The sequence below is a fragment of the Lepisma saccharinum genome, chromosome 3 (assembly GCF_977018435.1).
Source record: "Lepisma saccharinum chromosome 3, izLepSacc3.1, whole genome shotgun sequence".
NCBI lineage: Eukaryota > Metazoa > Arthropoda > Insecta > Zygentoma > Lepismatidae > Lepisma > Lepisma saccharinum.
In genome coordinates this window covers 109,238,232-109,258,719 of record NC_139231.1, presented here as the reverse complement: position 1 = coordinate 109,258,719, position 20,488 = coordinate 109,238,232, and the positions used below count along the sequence as shown (strand labels likewise).

Here is a 20,488-nt window from a genome sequence, read left to right as displayed (position 1 = left end):
TTTTGACTTGTTAGTGTTTTACGTTTCCCCAAAATAAAGTTTTTTTTTAGAACTTTTATCTGCCAAATATACCGAAACTTAATAATCCATTGTGCTTTTAAACTATTATTTTAAATTGTAGGTCACCTGGTCTACGTATTTTCATGACAGTTTGATATGTTGCAAGAGATTTTTGAGGAAGTAAAAGTAAAGTGCTCCCCTGCACTTTTCCATGAAGGTGTATAGGGGTGTGGAGTTAGGGCCCCACACTTTCTTGATCACGGCTGAAGGTGGGGGTGATGTGATCAGCACCACGCAACTGGCTACCTTTATCCCTCAAAGTTTCCTCAAGGTACCAGCTTCATATGATGCTGGGTTGGGTGCCGGAGCAGTTTGAATAGGTGGAAAACATCCCGGTTCTCCCCCGCAGGGGATCGACCGCAGGTCTCTCGCATAGTAGTCAGATGCCCTAACGACTGAGCTCCATTATTACTCGCTCCATCTGTTGACAAGTCCCCTTACTACTCCCATACGGACAAGAAAAAATTATAATTCAATGCATTTATCACATAATATTTAGAGGCTTAACCTTTACTCCCCCGATGATACCATATGGTATCATGGTGCTTATTACGAAATGTCCTTCAAACTCTTATGTTTGGGTGGAAACTCTGACACAGGTCTGGAGCAAGCCTGGGAAATTCATATTGATGACCAACCTCCCCCTCTCCGCAACATATCCATGCCAGATTTCCGAACAGAGTTTCACATTTTGGCTCATTATTCAACTTGTATGGCACCCAGGAACATGAAACATGTTTCAATCTCTTTGGAAACATCCATTCTTTTAAGAGTATGACCATTTCCTGTTGTACAGGATTTTGTGTATCGTGCATGCGCGAGAGGTTACCTGTTTCGTTTGTACCAGTGTCAAGTGAAGGAAATAGTTTGGTACGAAGCCAGCTACGTGCAAGGTTGCTTCGAGGTGTTGCTTGTGCGTTTGCAGAAATGTAAGTGTATGCTGTATGAAAGCGAGCTATTACATATATCTTACTTCAACTGTATTTTTTTTATTTGTATAACCCGAAATGTGTTTGATAGCTTCAGGCAGGTTGGTTATACAAAGTTTGGCGTACCCGTCACAGGGACTCGAAACGAACGAGCATTACTCAGCGCGTATGGACTGTTAAGATAGAGAGCGACTGGCAGTGTAGCGACCACGTGACCTTTGCGATTCAGTTTTTTTCCTCGCCAGCTGTGTGCGAAGACGTTGCAGTGCAGTAATCATGTCAGGGAAGGTGAAAGAAATGGAGCAGCTTTTAAAGCAAATGGAAACTCGTATGTTCGAAAAACTACAAGAGCAGAGCAACGAGATGCAGGGACAATTACGAGAACAAGGTAAGGAGTTAATCCAGCAAACTAAACACGTTGAAGAAAGAATTAATTCAAGTGTGTGCAAAGTTGAAACCTCGTTGAAGCAAGAAATTGATGTCGTAAAAAGTGAAATAGTGAGAATTGAATGTAACCTGAATGCAAAAGTTGAGTTACTTCAAGAAGATTTTGTGTCGTTGGAAAATAGAATAGAAAAGAAAATAGCCGACGATAAAGCAAATATGAAAGAATGTACAGGTGTGTTCAAACAACAAGTTTTAGAATTACGTAATCATTTAGAAGGTAAAATTAATGAGATTGCAGATAATTGCAATGCACAAAACATTAAATTACGAGAAGTTTTTGACAATCAAGTAAAGCAAAACGAAGCTGTGTTTGTTGAAATAAAGAAAGCAATGGATAAAGATCAGGCTAAGTTTGCTAGTTTGTTCGATCTTGTTAAGAGTAATGAATATAGTGCGAAAGAATTAAAAGTAAGGTCAGATAATTATGATGTTCATTTACAAGATCTTGCTAAAGAATTGAACGAATTAAATACAAAAGTAGGTCATACTTTTCAAGATTTGAATCAAAGTGTGCAGTCTACCAAATGTAAAATTACAGAATGTGATACTACTGTAAAAGGCTGTGTTCAGCAAATTTCTGATATTACACATAAAATTGACGTAATAGAAGGGAAATGCGTTGGCATGGAATATCAATTAAGAGATTTGAGCAATGAAATAGGCATGTTGAAACTTAGTTTAAATAACATTTCGTCTAGTATGAATGTTCCTTGTAACACATACGTAGATAGAGAATCCAGAATAGATGTAAGTTCTTTATCGAAATCTAAGAATGAAAATAAGGTATCTTTTCCGAGTAAAGTATCTGAACATATTACGTACAGAAAAAAACAAAATTATGTTGAAAAGGAATATAATCCTGAAAGTATTTCTTCAGGTTCTGAATATCAAGCAAAAGTGAAAGGAAATAAAGATAAGGCTGATATAAATGTAGGATTTCCATATGGCAAAAACACTGAAAGTAAACGTGATAGTAGGTTAAGTAAAGTAAATGTAACAGAATATAATAGTTCTGATAGTGATTCAGAACAAAGGCTTAGAAGGTCAGAAAAAAAATTAAAGCAAGGAATATTAAAATATTCTGATGTAGATAGATTTCCTAAGTTTAATGCAACAAGAACAGATTATTTAGCTTCCCAGTTCCTACAGGAAGTGGAAGATAGGTTTGAAATGTTGAATGTGTCAAGAAATGAATACATGAGATACATTCCATTGTTATTAGAAGGAGTTGCTAAAAACTGGTACTTACAAGAGAAAGCACAAATATGTGGTTATGATGAATTTAAGCTTATGTTTTTAAATGTATTCGAGAGTTCTTCATGGAAATCGACTCTTTTGGCTAATATTTTGTGTAAAAGGTATTCTAAAGAGTTAAAACAGTCTCTTTTGAGTTACTTTTGGTCTCAGATTCATCTGTTAAACACAATACAGCCTGATATGAGTGATCAACAAAAGATAATTCTAGTAGCTCAACAGTTACCTGTAAAAGTGAAAGAAGCTATTTTAAATCAGCCATACATAAGTTTGAATGTAGCAGCTGAGCTTGTAGCTAGACATGAAGCATTATATACAGGGTATGAACAAGAAACAAAAAGAGATGGTAGATTTGTAGGTGTAAGACAAGTGAAAATTGTACAAGGTGATACAGTTAGGAATAAACTACCTATAAGAAACTCTTTTCAAAGAAATTATGTGAATGAAAATAGTGGCAATGTTGATAGAAATCAAAACATGTCTAACCGAAATGGGAATGTAAGACAAAGATCATGGGTTCAAAGACCTAACCGTCCTCAATCAAGTTATAGACTACCTAATAGAAGTGGGAATGATTCAAATATAAGTAGAAGAAGTAGATATAGTTACGATGTTAATAATGATGACATTATTAGACATGATGGTAATGAGAGAATTGCAAGTGGAACTAGTTATCGAAATAGTAGTACAAATACAGTACCGTATAACAATATTCAAGTTAGTAATAATAGTCATAGTAGATTTATGAGAGAGCCTGTATTAGGAAATTCTCAAATTAGTGGACTGAGATCTTGTTCTGAAGACACAGAAACAGTAAATGTAGATTCTTCGCCTAGAGCGAATGCACCTTTGTTTATGCAATCACAACCTTTAAACTAAGATGCGAGTCTACTGTTACGACGACACATAGTAGCATAGATGAAGACAATGGTGTTGTGTCTGTAATTAATTCTGACATTGAAACTCATGTAAAGGAGGTTTGTAATGCAATATCTAAACCGAAGATGAGTGAAGCTCAATTGAAAACTGTATGTACGATAGATATTGATTTTTACGAGGATATATTGGAAAATGAAGCACAGTATAACTCAAGTAATATGGTGTTACCTGTGAATTTAAGAAATAAGATAAAAGGTACTACATTTCTTTTTGCGAACATTAATGGAGTAAAGAATAGATGTTTATTGGATACTGGATGTGAAATTTCGCTTATGTCAGAGAAGAGATGGAGAGAAATAACGTCTGAAGTAAAGAGTCCTAAACTTGATCTTGTAGGAAACATAATTTTACTTGATTATACTGGTAAAAGAAAGCAAAACGTGTTAGGTAAATTCTGTGTAAATCTTGAAATGGATAACATTGATTTTCTAATCCAGTTTGTTGTTGTAAGAGATTTATCAGTTGATGTGTTGTTAGGTTTAGACTTTTTATATAGTATAGAAGCTCAGATTGACTTCAGAGATAATGCTATGATGTTTAATTCAGAAGAAAGTTCACATTTAGTTAAGTTAATTCCAATTTCATGCACCTATGTTGAATCTGAAAATAATTTAGAAAATGATTGCCTCAGAATAATGACAAAATCTGAAATGAGTGAAACTGTTGCTAGTATTAGTGATTTAAGGAATAAGACTTTGCAAGCAGAGATTTTAACTGACAATGAAAAGGAGAAATTATTTGATTTACTAGTAGAATTTCGAAGTTTATTTGATGATAAACCAGGTCATTGTAATAAATACATCCATGACATAGAACTTAATACAGATGAACCTCTTGTTACGAAACCTTATCCTATACCATATCACTACAGACAAGCTGTACGTGATTATATCAATAAGTTATTGGAATGGAATATTATTGAACAGTGTGATTCCCCATATCTTAATCCTCTTGTGGTAGTACTTAAGGCAGATAAAAGTATACGCATATGTACAGATTTTCGTAATATTAATAAGCATCAGAAGATTAGCCAGATTAGACCTATAAATATTGAAGATGCAGTTCAAGGATTTAGGGATAAACCTTATGTTACTCTGATTGATATGTCAGCTGGATTCCATCAGGTATTACTCTCTGAAAAATCAAGAAAATATACTGCATTCTCTTTTGAGGGGAAACAATATCAATATAAAAGACTTGTGTTTGGTACTTGCAATGGTGTGCAGGCTCTCACCATGGCAATGAGTAGAGTGCTTGGAGATACACTCTCTGATAATGTAATAATATATGTTGACGATTTATGTGTTCGTAGTAGTACATTTGAAGCTCATCTTAAGCATTTAAGAGAAGTATTTTGCAAATTGCAAGAATCTGGTATGACTATACGCTTGAAAAAGACATTTTTTTTGTAAAGAAAGATTACTGTACTTAGGTCATATTATTGATAGAACTGGTATTCATGTAAATCCCGAAAGAGTGAGAGCTATTCTTGATCTTCCAGCTCCAAAAAATATAAAAACACTCCAAAAAATCATTGGTAGTTTCTCATGGATGAGGAAATTTATTCCAAATTTTGCTGTTATATGTACTCCCTTGTATGAATTATTAAGAAAAGGCAAGAAGTGGGTGTGGACAGAGAAAGAACAAAGAAGTTTTGATTTACTGAAAGAAGCAATTTCAAATGATGTTAAACTTTTCCATCCAGATATTCATCAAAGATTTTATGTCCAAGGAGACGCCTCCTTACTTGGCGTTGGAGGTTATTTATTTCAAATTGTTGATGGTGAAAAAAGGGTAATAAGTTACATGAGTCGTACATTAAGAAATCATGAGAAGCATTACACCATAACAGAACTAGAGTGTCTAAGTCTATTATTCTGTATAGAAAAATGTAGCCAATATCTTCTAGGAAGAGAATTCACAATAGTATGTGACCACAAATGTCTTATTTGGTTAAATCACTCAAAGAATTGGAACCCTCGTTTGTTGCGATGGTCTCTCCAGCTTCAGAAATACCAATTTACAGTGGAATATTGTAGAGGTTCTGATAATGATCTCGCAGATCTATTATCAAGACATTTTGAAGGATCTGAACCTGTTTTGGTTCATGTTAACAATAATATGGTCTTGAGAAATGAAATTTTGAATATACCAGTAGAAATACTGGTGCAAGAACAATGTAATGATGAAGTGTTTCAACCTATCATTAATTATTTAAACAATTCTGAAGGTTTGAATATGAATTTGCCACGAGAATGTAGAAATTGGAAGAAATATTATAAAATATGTAATGGAGTTTTGTTAACGAGAGATTTTCATTTTGAAAATTCATGGAAGATATGTATACCTCAATCTTTGATTTCTGTATTATTAAGAAATTATCATGATAACATGGGCCACTTTGGTGGTGATAAAGTTCTTAGAAGAATGAGGAAAATTTATTACTGGCCTCGTATGAGAAAAGATATTTTGAGTTATGTTAAAGACTGTGAAATTTGTATGAAAACAAAACCAAACAGGCATCCGCCTAAAGGAACTTTTCAGTTACATTATAACAGAGGTGAAACTGTTTTATTTTTAGATATTCAAGGTCCTTTGGTTAGAAGCTCAAAAGGAGAAAGGTTTTTGTTAACATTGCAGGATGCTAATACAAGGTATTTATTTGCCTATCCAATGAGATCTAGTACAGCTGATAGCATTGTGAAAGTCCTCTTAGAAGGATATATAAGACACTTTGGTATTCCACATAAGTTAGTAAGCGATAATGCTGCAGTGTTCCATTCTAAGAAATATGTAAATACTTTGACTAACCTAGGTATTAAGTTAACACACACTCCTATGTACCATCCAAATTCTAATATGGTTGAACGCCGTCATTGTGAACTAAACAGACTAATGCGTGTATTTTGTAAAGAAAAACATCAAGATTGGCCCAAGTATATTGATGTAATTGTGAGTTTACTCAATGATAGCATACATACTTGTTTAGGGTATGCTCCATCTGAATTACAACTTAATAGGAATCTGGAATCATGTACTCTGAATCACTTTCAAGTACCCCTCAATGAAGTTCCACAATGGAAAAATAAATTATATATGACTTCTGTTAAGGACTTAGAGATAAAAAAGAAAAGGAATGAAAGATATAATGTAAGGCAAGAGAATAGAGCTGAGATTAAAGTTTCAGATTTAGTATTTATCAAAACTCACTACCTTAGTAATCTTCTAGGGAATCGTATCAAAAAATATTGTGAAATTTATGAAGGTCCATATTTAGTAGTTTGCAACAAAGCAACTAATATCTTCAAGTTAATAGACTTAAAAACTGGTAATATTAGTGATAATCATCATAGTAATAACTTGAGAGTATGGAAATGTTCAAGTGAGAAGAGAGATTATTATTTAAAACAATTAGAAAAGTTAAACGCAGAGTTATACAAGCATTTATTCAAATGAAAGTATAGATAAATATGTTGTATGCAGATATGTATTCTACATATTTTGATAATTTGTTTGTAAACACAGATATTTGTTATAATGATAATCATGATTTAGTTTTGGGTTGATACAAGACTTGAATTCTTTTGATGAATTAATCAATCATCTTTAAAAATTAAGAAACAAAAATTTGAGTTATTTTTTTTGTGTATCATGGAAATTTAATTTTATTTTTGAATTACCTAAGTGTGAAACATTTAGAACTTATACATGTAATAACTATTCATGGAAGATGTCAAAAGTGTAAAATTTCACTTACTCCCTTCGTGAAATTTTTCATTGAAGGAGAGGGATGTATGACCATTTCCTGTTGTACAGGATTTTGTGTATCGCGCATGCGCGAGAGGTTACCTGTTTCGTTTGTACCAGTGTCAAGTGAAGGAAATAGTTCGGTACGAAGCCAGCTACGTGCAAGGTTGCTTCGAGGTGTTGCTTGTGCGTTTGCAGAAATGTAAGTGTATGCTGTATGAAAGCGAGCTATTACATATATCTTACTTCAACTGTATTTTTTTTATTCGTATAACCCGAAATGTGTTTGATAGCTTCAGGCAGGTTGGTTATAAGAGAATACTAAGGTTCGTGCCTTCTCCCCAAAATAGCGGGAAAAGAAGGGGGCAAACTCCAGATTTTTTTTCATTGAAATTCGGTGGTCGCGCCCCCAAACCCCTCTTCCTCGGTTTGCCATTCTGAATTGTACACGGTTGCATGCTATGATGTCTTAGCTGCAAAACAAAACTTATCCAAAGTAGATTGCTCCCATAGTGCCAGAGTTATAACAATTTTCCTCCAAAAATGCAAATTACCTATTTTTAGTAAAATAAAAAATAATCACATTTTGGCTTATTATTCAACTTGTATGGCACCCAAGAACATGAAACATGTTTAATTCTCTTGAGAAATGTCCATTCTCTGAAAAGAATACTAAAGTTTGCACCTACTCCGCAAAATAGTGGGAGAAGAGGGGGCAAACTCAAGATTTTTATGTTTTTTTCCATTGAAATTTGAGGTCGTGCCCCCCAAATCCCCCTTCCTCGGTTCGGCATTCTGAATTGTACACGGTTGCATGCGCTGATGTTTTAGCTGCAAAACAAAAGTTATCCCAAGTAGATTGCTCCCTTAGTGCCAGAGTTATAACAATTTTCCTCCAAAGTGTGTCCGAATTTAAAATTCCTGCCGAGAAGCCCGGGCGAGAGAAATTTATATCTCCCTCTCTCTCTCCTCCTACCCTCACTGGTTTCTGGCGTAGTGGTTGTGTTGCGCATAAAAGGGGCCTAAAAGTTGAGGCCGAAACTTACAAACGAGATTTCCTGTTTCCGTGCAGTGTTCTATAACGATATCTTTAAATAAATAAATAAATAAATTTTTAAAAAAGTCAATGAAGACGAAATTCCCTGACTTTTTTTGACACCTCAAATTCCCTGACTTTTCCCGGATTTCCAGGTCTGTCGCCACCCTGCCATCATTCCGCGTCAGTGATGGTTTGCTGGGGGGGAGTTCATAGGATGGCACAACTGACCTCCACTTCTGTGGACATGGTGTGAAAACATCTGCAAAAGTGTACCAAGCGATAGTGTTGGAGGCACTTGTGAAATCGTTGGCCTGCACCATGTTCAACAATGAGCCGTGGAGCTTCCAGTAGGACTCAGCACTGGCCCACAAGGCAAAGACCATACAGGAGTGGGTGGCTTCAGAGGAATGTGCCTGATTTCATTGCTCCGACTGATTGGCCCTCCAACGCCCCAACCTCAGCCCATTGGACTACAGGTTGTGGTCCGTTTTGGAGGGCATGGTCTGTAGGAAGAGGCATCCAAACCTTGCGTGTCTCAAGCATTCTCTTGTGAAGGCAGTGGCAGACTTTCCCCTCGAGATCGTGAATACTGCGATCAATGACTGGCCTCAGAGACTTCAGGCCTGTGTGAAGGCCAAAAGTGGCCATTTTGAACAGTGATTGGTGCTGTGTGTTGGCAAGACCTGTAGCCTTGTAACATCCAAATATTAATACATTAGCTTCCACACTGTGCCTGTAGTTCATTATTAACTTTGTAACAGAATTTATGATATGACATACCTAAAGTGTTAAGCCTTTGGGAATTTTCTTGAAAGTGTAGTTACTACAATTTCCACAATGAACCTGTCGGTAATTGTCCAGTAAATGGACCGTATATATGTAGTGATATATTTACTCTTAATTGTAAATAATATCATTTATAATAAATTATGTACGTAAGTAGTCTACTGCTCAGTTCTCTGTTTCCGTCAACCCCATTAGTATTTACATAATATATTGTAGTTACGGTGTTCTCTTCATAATATACTGTAGACATTTAGACGCAGAATTTTACTGCTTCTATAGTGCTACAATTTTCAGCCTGCGCTATTCTCCCTGCAAACCTATCTGCGATATGTTCGATTGTGAATGACTACCAATTCTAACATCAGGTCTACTATTTTAACTGCTGAAAATTGATGGTTACCATATTGAGCTAATAAAGCTCCTAGTAAAAATAATAAAAAAATGGGGGCCTCCACAAACCTTGATACGGCCCTGTGTAGACATATGGCAATCATGAAAGCTAAAAGCTTCTGCTTGTCTGAATAAAGAAGTGATATGTAACTTTACACGTGTATCTATAATCGACAATGGTTCATTTTTCAGAAAACTGTTTTTTTTTATTAAGTTAAACTAATTCAATTACAAAAAAATACGCATCAATAACTTGTTTACAAAAATCATACTGAATCTACTTAAACAAGCTGTACACAATAAACAGATCTTCAACACATACTTAAAGTTTTATCGGTAACAATGTTACCATTTACAACTGAAAAACATAATACTAAGTACTTTGGTGAACACAACATTTGAGCAATACTTTGTTATGACACATACTTTAACGTACTTCAAAAGTACAAGGAACATAATAATCACAGTTTTGTTGTTAGAAATAAGCATCAACGATCAACTTTTTAAATGCAAGAACTGAAAAACATAAGCACCAGAATGCTTCTACCCACTTCCAGTGTGCAAATCTGATCTCTTAATAATATAACTATAATCAATGATACATCAATTTGCAAAAATATAGTACTAACATCAACAGTTATTTCTCATTACAAATATTTGAGAACATTATTGCCATGTTGTCTTTTACTTAACAAAACAAATATTTTTTTAATGACAAAACATTATCATTTTAATTTCTGCATATTCATATGTGCACTGCTGCATATTAAGTGTGGCATTTAACACAAAACTCTAAATTCAAATTTCTTTTCTGCTGTTTACAAACACACACACACACACATTCTGACTAATTTTATTACACATCTGTAATATATGGAGGAACATGACTTAAAAAAATAAATTACTATATGCCGAACTCGTATCTACCAGATCGTAACATTCGTCGTCTTACCAATAAACTACTAAGATCTTTGTGGAAAAGCACAAAGCGTCAAGCTGTCATACCATAAGGAGAATTTGGGGCTTGTGGATACATATACGAAGATACAGGTATAGGAATTGAGTGGGGAGGTCCCCATCCAGATGGAGCGTTTGAGTAATGGTTAGGCGGTTGATAAAGAACCGACTGTGGTGCATAGTAAGTGTATGGGGAAGGAATAGGACCTTCGGAACTTGAGTTTCCAGGCACAGGGCTATAACTAGAATCAGACCTGATATCTGGTGCATGGGGCTGCATAGAAGGTGATGTGTACATGGGGGAAAACACAGGCCCTGACCCAACAGCATAGGGTGACATATATGGCATCATGGAAACACCATCCGACTCGAAAGGGTACATTGGTACTGGGCTGTACATCGGCATCTGCTGAACACCACTTGCTTCTTGCATGGAATGCATATTTGGCAATGCAAAACTTTGGTTATTTGGACCTGACAGTACAAAGGAATCGCTACCAGGTTTCTTTGGTTCCACAGAAGCCAGCAACTGGTTGTCGGAAGACATCTTTGGTTTGAAACACTGACCCGAGTCAAAGTTCATTTTCTGGAACCTTGGCGGCATATATGCTCCATTCCTTGATCCTTTATCTCCATTTTGGAAGGTTTTGGTGGTGGTGTGAACATGGGCGTTCCTCTGCCAGTTCTCTCCAGTGTCAGCTACATGTGAGGAACTGTCACAGATTAACTCATTCGATGGCACATGGCTTTCGGACACTACCAAGTTCTGCTGCATTTCTTGTGTGAGAGAGGTCATCTGGTAATTCCTATCATCTGATGAATCTAAAAAACATACAACGTGGGAAAGTAAACCTTGAAACATAATTCAAAGCATTATGGGGGCAAAATCAATTTTCCTAGAATATTATTTTAAATCATTTTCCACTACACTATTCCTGACTTTAACATTTAGTGAAATGTTACAAGATTTTCCCACTCGCATTGAACACGGATGGGAACACCACATGACAGCAAACAACATGCAGTTTCTTGAAAACTACACTTGATATTTCAGTTCTGTCTTTTTTGGTTATTTGTATAGACATAAAGGCATAACATACTCGAATTATATATAAAAAAAATCCATTGTTCCTATTATGTACACATTCAGTGTTTGAAAAAGTTCTTTGTTTCCCTCTCAGTATTATGAAATAGATCTTATAAAATGGGCTATAACTCCTCAACCACTGCTTCCGATATATTCCATTTTTACATGTAATAATGAGAACAAAATAACATTTTAAAAACATGTGACAATTAGAGGTCCAGGGGCAAAGGCCCAATTTTCAAAAATTTCAAGAATCCCGAAAATTAAGGCTCAAAAATGTTTCACAATGTCAATTTTTTTTTCAAATTGGGGGACAAGCATTATGTGTCCTCAAAGAGTGGCCTTTTGACGTGCTTCCCTCCAAATTTGGTCCATCAAGAGTCCACAGGGTTGATCCTAGAAGCAAAATTATGGAAATTGTTTTCGTAAGCTGGCAACAATGCTGCTCTTTTTTATACATTGTTTTATTTTTCGTCCTGGTAGTCCCTGCCAATTCCCCTAAGGTTGTGCATTATTAAGTTACAGTTATACTATTTTTTCGAGTTAGATGCTCAACGAGATCAGTCCCAACAAGAAATATACTTCAGTTATATGTTTTTTGTTTCTTTGTATAGACTGCTTGCTCCAAAGAATGCAATTGGTTCTTGAGCTACAATTTTTTTTGTCCATCACAGCAAATTTGAAAAGCGAGCACTTAAAAGTCCAATCTGGAGAGCACGCGAGGGTCCGTCCGTTAAATTATTAATTATGAAAACATGAAAACCAACAAGTGCAATGTATACAGATTTTCAAGGTATTAAATTCTGTATTCCCTGTACACCAATGCACCGTGTCATGATGACACTATCCTACAGAAACATTGGCATACATAGTACTTGTCCCAAGGGTGGCACTTGTAACCCCCTCTCCCCCCCAAAAAAACCCTAGGCAGCTGCTTAAAAAAATATTGCATTCCGGCAATGACTATCTGCCAAGTTTATACTTGTAACTATTAGTCTTCATTAATGCAAATTACCCTGACTAAATGAAACTTTTTGTGTGAAAAATATAATTTTAGGCTGACATTTATTTTCCATGTTCCATACTCCCTTTTCTGGATGCCATTTAATGGAAACAATTTCACCAATTTGCTCAATCAATTAATTTGTCTAAACTTCCGTATAATTAGGGGAAAAAATACCTCCTGCATTGGAAGTTCCATTCTGCAAAGACTGTGCCATAGGTGAAGTACTTGTTGGCGGAGACTCCAAGCCATCCATGACTGCACTCTGGCTGACAGGTACGAATGAAACTGGTCCAGCCCATGATGGATACCCTGTTCTGAATACCTGAGAAAATGTTTTGTTAGTATGTAGTACCGAGAAGGAGTAGTATTAGTCCAGATTTAAACCTTAGACATCCAGGTAGTTTTCTAAAAATATTAGCCTTTAGCATAAAATTTGAAATAATACAACTGCTATAAATAAAATTGAATATCTATGAACGTAACAATGGTAGTTACGAATTACATCTCACTTTGTTTAAGGGAGATTTCAGGCTGAAGCGACAAGCAATGCATCCAGCTTGGGAACAAGTCAAATGGCGGCAACGTTTCAGTTTCACACCACAGCAGCATGACAGACCTCACAAGCCTGAGTTAATTGATGAAATCCTCAAATGGCACGTGTCATCTGTCGCTTCAGTGTGAATTCTCTCTAAAACTACATTATTTTCATGAAGTTTGAATGTTGCCCAAGCCATCTGGAGATAACACTGTGATTTTGGGGTTGAGAACAGTGCTGAAATATTGGCTGGCACATACTAGGACTGTGCGATATTTCGATATTGAGTCAATATTTTTAAAATATTGAATCGTCAATATCCAATACATCAATATGTCTGTATTCGCATACATGGTGGCCTTTACATGCATTCTGTTGCTCTTGACGGTATTTAGCAACAGCAAACAGTACAGAATTCATATTCTTCATATAGTTGTTGCATGTATTTGCTTTTCATGTTAATCAGAGGCAATCTCTTTATCGATATCGATAAATTGACTCTATATCAATATCGCACAGCCCTAGCACATACATTAAACCAATACATAGCAATACACTCATTATTTATACTTTTGCAATATTTTTTGAACAGAAGAGAATAGGCCTTGTATACAGCAAAACAATACATGTTTTCAAATATTATTCTTGCCTCCCTGATGGCACAGAGGTAACTCCATCTCCTTGTAATCAAAGGATCCCAGGTTCGATAGCTGGTGACGGCACATGGTGGTTCAGATCCCACTTTTAACTGTAGGTCCACTTCCAATTAGCCTTTCTGAGCATCAAGTGGACTTAAACAAAATTGCAATTAATAAAAACATCATACATTACTTTCCTTTAAAATTAATGATTTAGATATAAACAATACTTCATTTTGTTCAATATAGATAAGGCTATATGGGGATGCTCATAACAAGCTCACAATCTGCATTTATTACATGAAGTACCATGCACAATAGACAACTGAACTACAAATCAAATAACTAAGCTTACGAATATCCATGGTGTTTACATATTTGTGAACAACACAGACCAAAAACTGAAGATTAACAAAATAACATCACTTAAAATCTGATCTATTTCTGGGTACATCAGCAATGAGGCTACCTGCTATAAGAATGCAACCACCTGTAAGCTAATACAGGAATGCCATGTGTTTGACAAAAGATCGACCTGTAAAGGGGCATTTAGCACCTACAAATATGGACAGGACAATACACTATTACACTCATAGCCGCTAGCGCTAAGTTGAAGGAGAAGAGCCTCACTGATCTGCATGAATGAACTTTAATTACAATTTGAATGCATGAATTTTTAGTCACAATTTTAAAATTATATGGAAATACATTATACAAACAGTAAAAATGATGATGATGTTTACAGAATTGGCAAAATTGAATTTTTCTCCTGACAATATCTTACACAGTATTAATTTACAGTGCTTCCCCTATGATATAGTGATAACATTATCACCTTGTAATCAAGGGGTCCCAGGTTCGAAACTCTTGGGAGACACACAGTGGTTTGAATTCCAGCTTGAACTGTACGTACAGTAATACCAGGTGTTTCAGAAATAATTGAGAGGTTACAAAAATTTATTGCAAGTACACTATTGAACTCGCATTAATGAAACCAGCCCAGAACGAATGACAGGGTGGCTACAAACAAGCAGAAATGAAATTCCCTGACTTTTCCATGTTTTCCAGGACAAAATTTACATTTTTCCCTGACAATTACAAACTAAACTAAATCGATGTTTTTGCAAATGGAAATAATAAACTCATACAGATCCAGGTATGGATTTGTTAAATACCAATATTATTTTCTATGAAATTTATTTAATTTCTCTGTTTTCTATGATTTGAATTCAAACAGCAAAATAGTGAATTTGTAAAATTATTACAATTCAAAGCTAGGGAAGGATTACAGAATTTTATCATACGCAGTAAGTTTAAAATAAAATATTTGATTATTTTTAAAGTTACGACTAAATGAAATTAGAGTGAAGAGTGATTCATTAAGAAATACAATTTGTAATTTATCAGTCTCCTTATCCATTCTCGGTATTATATGTTGATATTTCTACTGAGGTTTGGAACCCTCTGCTTGCAAGAACCATGAGTGCGGACTCATTTTTCGATGCATAAAGCTACTTCTCTCTTCTCTGTAAAGCAAACAACTTAACTCTTGCATATAAGTTAAACAATTGAATTGTACAAAAGAAAGTGTCACATTTCCTTACATTATCAATGGGATTTCTGCTTTAGTACAGTATATCCGAGTGAAGTACTGTGAAACTGACAACATGCAGTTATGCCATTATTGCTGACGAAAAGGGTATGTAGGTATTAGAAATTTAACGCAAGGAATTTATAGAATTGCATTGTATAGGTACCTGATATAGCTAACCACACATTAAAACAGGAAAACACTGTGAATAACAGCAGCTGAAAGTTCATATACGAGGGGCGTCCCGAAAAAAGCTCGAATGGTGCCTATATGCAGCACTAGTGGTCGGACAGCGACACATACACATGCAGGCAAGAAGAAGTGGCATGTCGCTGTAATCTGGTACAGTTGTAATGCAGCCGTTTTAGAACAGTTCTATGTTAAACATTGCAGCTCTCATAGTGTCTCGCACAGACTGCGATGTAGCCTATGTGTAGTAATCAGATTTTTGCACAGAGCCACCAGCAATTGTGTGAGGTGTGCAGACTGGACGTCGTGAGTGATAGTATGGTCAGACAATGATGCAGACAATTCACAAAAGGCCAATCGAATGTGCACGCACAACCCCACACATCTGAGTACATGCGGGCCCTTTGCATCACTTCAGGTGAGAGATCTTGGACCACTTCCTGTACAGACTTTCATCTCTTTATTTACCTGAAGAGGTTTCTGGCAGGACAGCTGACAGCTATACTGTGGTAGAGATAGTTCCAGTCTTTGCTGTCACACACATATGCTATGGGCATACAAAATTTAGTGCCATGCTACGACAAATGCCAGAACAACGGTGGCGATTGTGCCGAAAATTAGGTTAGGACTCACTATTACTAATGCAATAAATTACAACTGATATTCTTGTTTTATTTATGCCTAATTGGTAGGAATCTTGATTTTTTGTTATTTCTTTTCAAATTTTTTACTATTTCCCCAAAATTCACATTTTCATTTTAGCACATTTTGTGGCAAATACCTGAAATTATACCTTATTGGTGTTTTTAAACTACTGTTTCAAATTGTAAGTCACATGGCCTACACCTCTTCATGAGAGTCTGATATCTTGAAAGTTATTTTCCATATCCCCTTTTTAATTTTAAGGTAAGGGTTTTAGATAATGGAATTTTCCCCATATATACTGAAGGGTGCATAATGACCATAAGTGGCGACGCACCCAAAAAATTTAAATCAATCAATCTCACGTGACAGATACCGATATATTATGGCACCAAAAATTGGCATTATCTTTTTAGACTTGTTAGTTAGTTTCCCAAAATTCGCGTTTTTGTTTTAGAACATTTTTCTGCCAAATATACCGAAACTTAATACTCCATTGTGCTTTTAAACTATTATTTTAAATTGTAGGTCACATGGTCTACGTATTTTCGTGACAGTTTGATATGTTGGAACAGATTTTTGAGGAAGTAAAAGTAAAGTGCTCCCCTGCACTTTTCCATGAAGGTGTATAGTAGGGGTGTGGAGTTAGGGTCCCACGCTTTCTTGATCAAGGCCGAAGGTGGGGGTGATGTGATCAGCACCATGCTCCTGGCTACCTTTATCCCTCAAAGTTTCCTCCAGGTACCTGCTTGATATGACGCTGGGTGGGTGCTGGAGCAGTTTGAATAGGTGGAAAAGATCCCAGTTCTCCCCCGTAGGGAATCGACCCCGGGTCTCTTGCATGGTAGTCAGATGCCCTAACAATTGAGCTCCATTATTTCTCGCTCGACAAATGCCGATGGTGCGCAGTTAGCTTGGTAATTCAAAACACATCTCACGCGACAAATACTGAAGATGTGGCTCGCGTGTGACGGTAGATACGCATTCGGTCTCCTGTTAGAACCCTGCCACTTTGCTCTGTGATGCAAATGGTTTTGACAGAAGTTGAAAAAATCGTGGGAAATACATGATTTATTGTGGCTGTCGGAATTATTCCATATATAACAAGCATTATAGTTAACTCTTGAATAAAATGTTGGAAAACTTGCACGTTCTATGTACACTAACATGGCGTACAAAAGACAAGTACGTTGGATTTCATGGAATTTTTTGTTGTTTTAGGACATTTTTTAAAAAAAATTGCTAAAAACGACAACAATTTGCATTTTATGCCAAATTCGCATTATCTCGATATTTCGAACGGGCGAAAAATGTGTCAAGACATCACTGCACATTCATAAACACAACTTCGAAGCAATTACCATTTTTCACGGTTTTTGTGTTTGCGAAAAATCAATGTCCCTACTAATTGGAAATTACTTTCTAGCCACCCCTCGTATAAATCAGCAGATGGAAAGTGAAAATTTAGCACAGCTGGCAGAGAAAAGACAATTCGATTTGCTTTTATGATTGAATGATTCGAGTAAATATATTAAAATATTTATGTATTTATTATTATTTTATTTCATAATATTGGACATTAACCACTCAGTGAGAGATTAATGACCACCTCTCAAGAGTTTAAACAGACAGGACAGAGAGTGGCGTTAATTTCAATACTAGTGTTGCAGTAAATTTGAAGTTGGGAGCATGCACTTGTCAATTTTTATAACGTTCACCAATGCAGATTTATGTTTCACTTTTTCGTGATAGTATTCAATATATATACCCCGTTTTGTTGGATTCTTCTTGATATCTAAGAATAGTGCAATGTCATTGTAAACGTGTTAACTTGTGCGAAACCAGTAATACGTCATGATGATGAAAGAAAACCTTCGTAAGCACTGCTACATTAAATAAGGTGAAGTGAGCCAGAAGAGTAATAAAATTCCATCAGCATATTTGCAGTCTAAAGCTCTTCTTGTTTATGCATGCAGTTTTTGTTGGATGTTGCAGTTTGAAAGGGGAGGGGTAGGGAAATCAAGACAAAATTCCTTGACATTTCCCTGACTTTTTTGACAACACAAATTCCCTGAATTTTCCTGGTTTTCAAGGTCTGTAGCCACCCTGGAATGAGGAATGCAAACAGTTTGTGCATGTATGTTTTGTTAAGCTGAGAGTTCACATTTCTGCAGACGGCTAGACGACACTCGCATCAATCAGTGTTTTGGTTCCCTAGATCACCGGACCTTACACCATGTGACTTCTTTTGGTGAGATTTCCTCAAAGACAGAGTATTCGTCCCAGGGATGCAGTGTGATATAGCAGACCTAAGGGAACGTATCATCGCAGCGATAGACACTATCGACAGGACCGTGTTGATGTGTACCATGTCACCTGTAGTGCACATGTTGAACATTTGTAGGAAAAAAAAACAACTGAATTACTTGTTCGTTCTGGACTGGTTTCACTCAAGTAAGTTCAATATTTTACTTGCAATAATTTTTTGTGAATTAGATATGAATAAAATAAAGGTGACATTATGATTTAAAAAATTAAGGTGTCTACATTGTAGATGAAACCAATAGATAATATGTTATAATATTATGTCGAAATACTCACATCATGACCAAGATTATAAAAGAACCTCAGTGTAGGAAGATCTGAAAAAAATAAATCACAGTCTAGTGAAGAAATAATTAAAATTAACTATAAATACAATACAATAATACAATTAAAATGAAATAAACTGCTTTCAATGAATTCACATTAAAAAGTTGATGAAACAGTATTAAATGAAGGAATTAACCTCTACCTATTTCTAGTAAAAGTTCTACTACTATTTGGACACTCAGGCAAAAAAAATCAATAAAAAATAAAAAATCTGATAACTTCCCCTTATTTTAATACAAGTGAGATAATATATGGAATTCAAAAGTGTTTGCTTAACATTTCAGCACTTTATAATCTAATTTTTCCAAGCCAAAAAACTTAATATTTGTCATCATCATAAGTAAAACAATATTATTAAAGGGGTTTTCTACATGTCCTAAATATCAGAACTTGACTAGAAAAGCACTGAAGTGCTGAAATGTCACCAAGAAAAGCAACACAGTGCTTGACCATCTCTTTACTCAATACTGGAGGTTGAATCCAAGTGAACAAGAAACTACACACTAAAAACAGTTCTTGAGATTACAGTTGAATCTCGATTTCACTTCCACTTTATAAATTTTACTTTTCTCATTCCAATAAGATAAAATTCGAATGTAATTCCCGGTTTTCAAGGTGAACTTTCCAAAAATTCAGGGGTACAAGCTGATGTTTTCTCATCCACACACAAATATATATTATCAATATAAAGGGTCTGTGTGATTCCAATGTACCAAAAATTCTAATTCAATACAATTAAACAGTATATATTTAAAATATTTCAGGTCCAGAAACTCGAAATACAGGTAATGGACAAAATAATATGAACACCTTGGTTTGCAAAGGCCTATATACGCCGTCGTGGAAAAGGAACAACACTCAGCAGAGATTTCAACCATCTAGTGGCGATGAAAGCAAACATATCAGACTATCAGAGGCTGGTGAGAGAGTTGCATGCGAGCAGTCAGCTATCCGTCAAATGCAGGTATGTCCGACCTTTCAGACTTCAAAAGAGGCATGATCATAGGAGCCCGCCTGGCTGGAGCATCTGTGACTAAAACAGCTACACTTGTTGGTGTAGCACGGAGCACAGTGTCAACTGTTCTGACAGCCTACAGACAACATGGAAAGACAACGTCTGCAAAGGAGAATAGTGGGCGAAAAACAAAGTTATCCAACAGGGATCGACGTGTGTTGAAGCGAATAGTGACTCGAAAGCACAAGACAACACTGTCCCAGATAACCGCAGAGATGAACAATCACCTCCAGGACCCTGTATCAACGAAAACCATTCAAAGAGAGCTGCATTCTGTGAACATTCATGGCAGAGTTGCCATCCCCAAACCGTTGGTAACTCCACGTAATGCAGTGACACGAAGAAGGTGGTGCCAAGAGCACAAGAATTGGACACAGCAGCAATGGGAACATGTGATATGGTCAGACGAATCGTCTTTCACATTATTTCAGACCACAGGACGTGTTTATGTGTGGAGAACTCCTGCTGAAGCATTTGATATCGACTGCTTAGTGCCTACCGTGAAACATGGTGGGGGGTCTGTGATGGTTAAGGGGCTATATCTTGGAATGGTGTTGGCCCACTTGTCATCCTGCGTGGGAGAAT

At 36.0% G+C, this 20,488-nt stretch overlaps 1 protein-coding gene across 2 annotated transcripts in view; it reads right to left on the bottom strand.

The window, feature by feature from the left end:
- Window positions 1–10,420: 10,420 nt before the first annotated feature.
- The window catches only part of LOC145985297 (deubiquitinase otu-like), a 72,469-nt gene continuing 62,401 nt past the window's right edge, over window positions 10,421–20,488 (bottom strand). For both annotated transcript variants that reach the window (XM_083119140.1, XM_083119141.1), the window contains exons 13-15: window positions 18,838–18,878; window positions 12,816–12,963; window positions 10,421–11,370 (exon numbers count right to left, since the gene is read on the bottom strand). In XM_083119140.1, coding sequence (XP_082975266.1) covers window positions 10,583–11,370; window positions 12,816–12,963; window positions 18,838–18,878 — 977 coding nt within the window. In that variant the 3' untranslated portion in view covers window positions 10,421–10,582. The remainder of the gene's footprint in view (window positions 11,371–12,815; window positions 12,964–18,837; window positions 18,879–20,488) is intronic.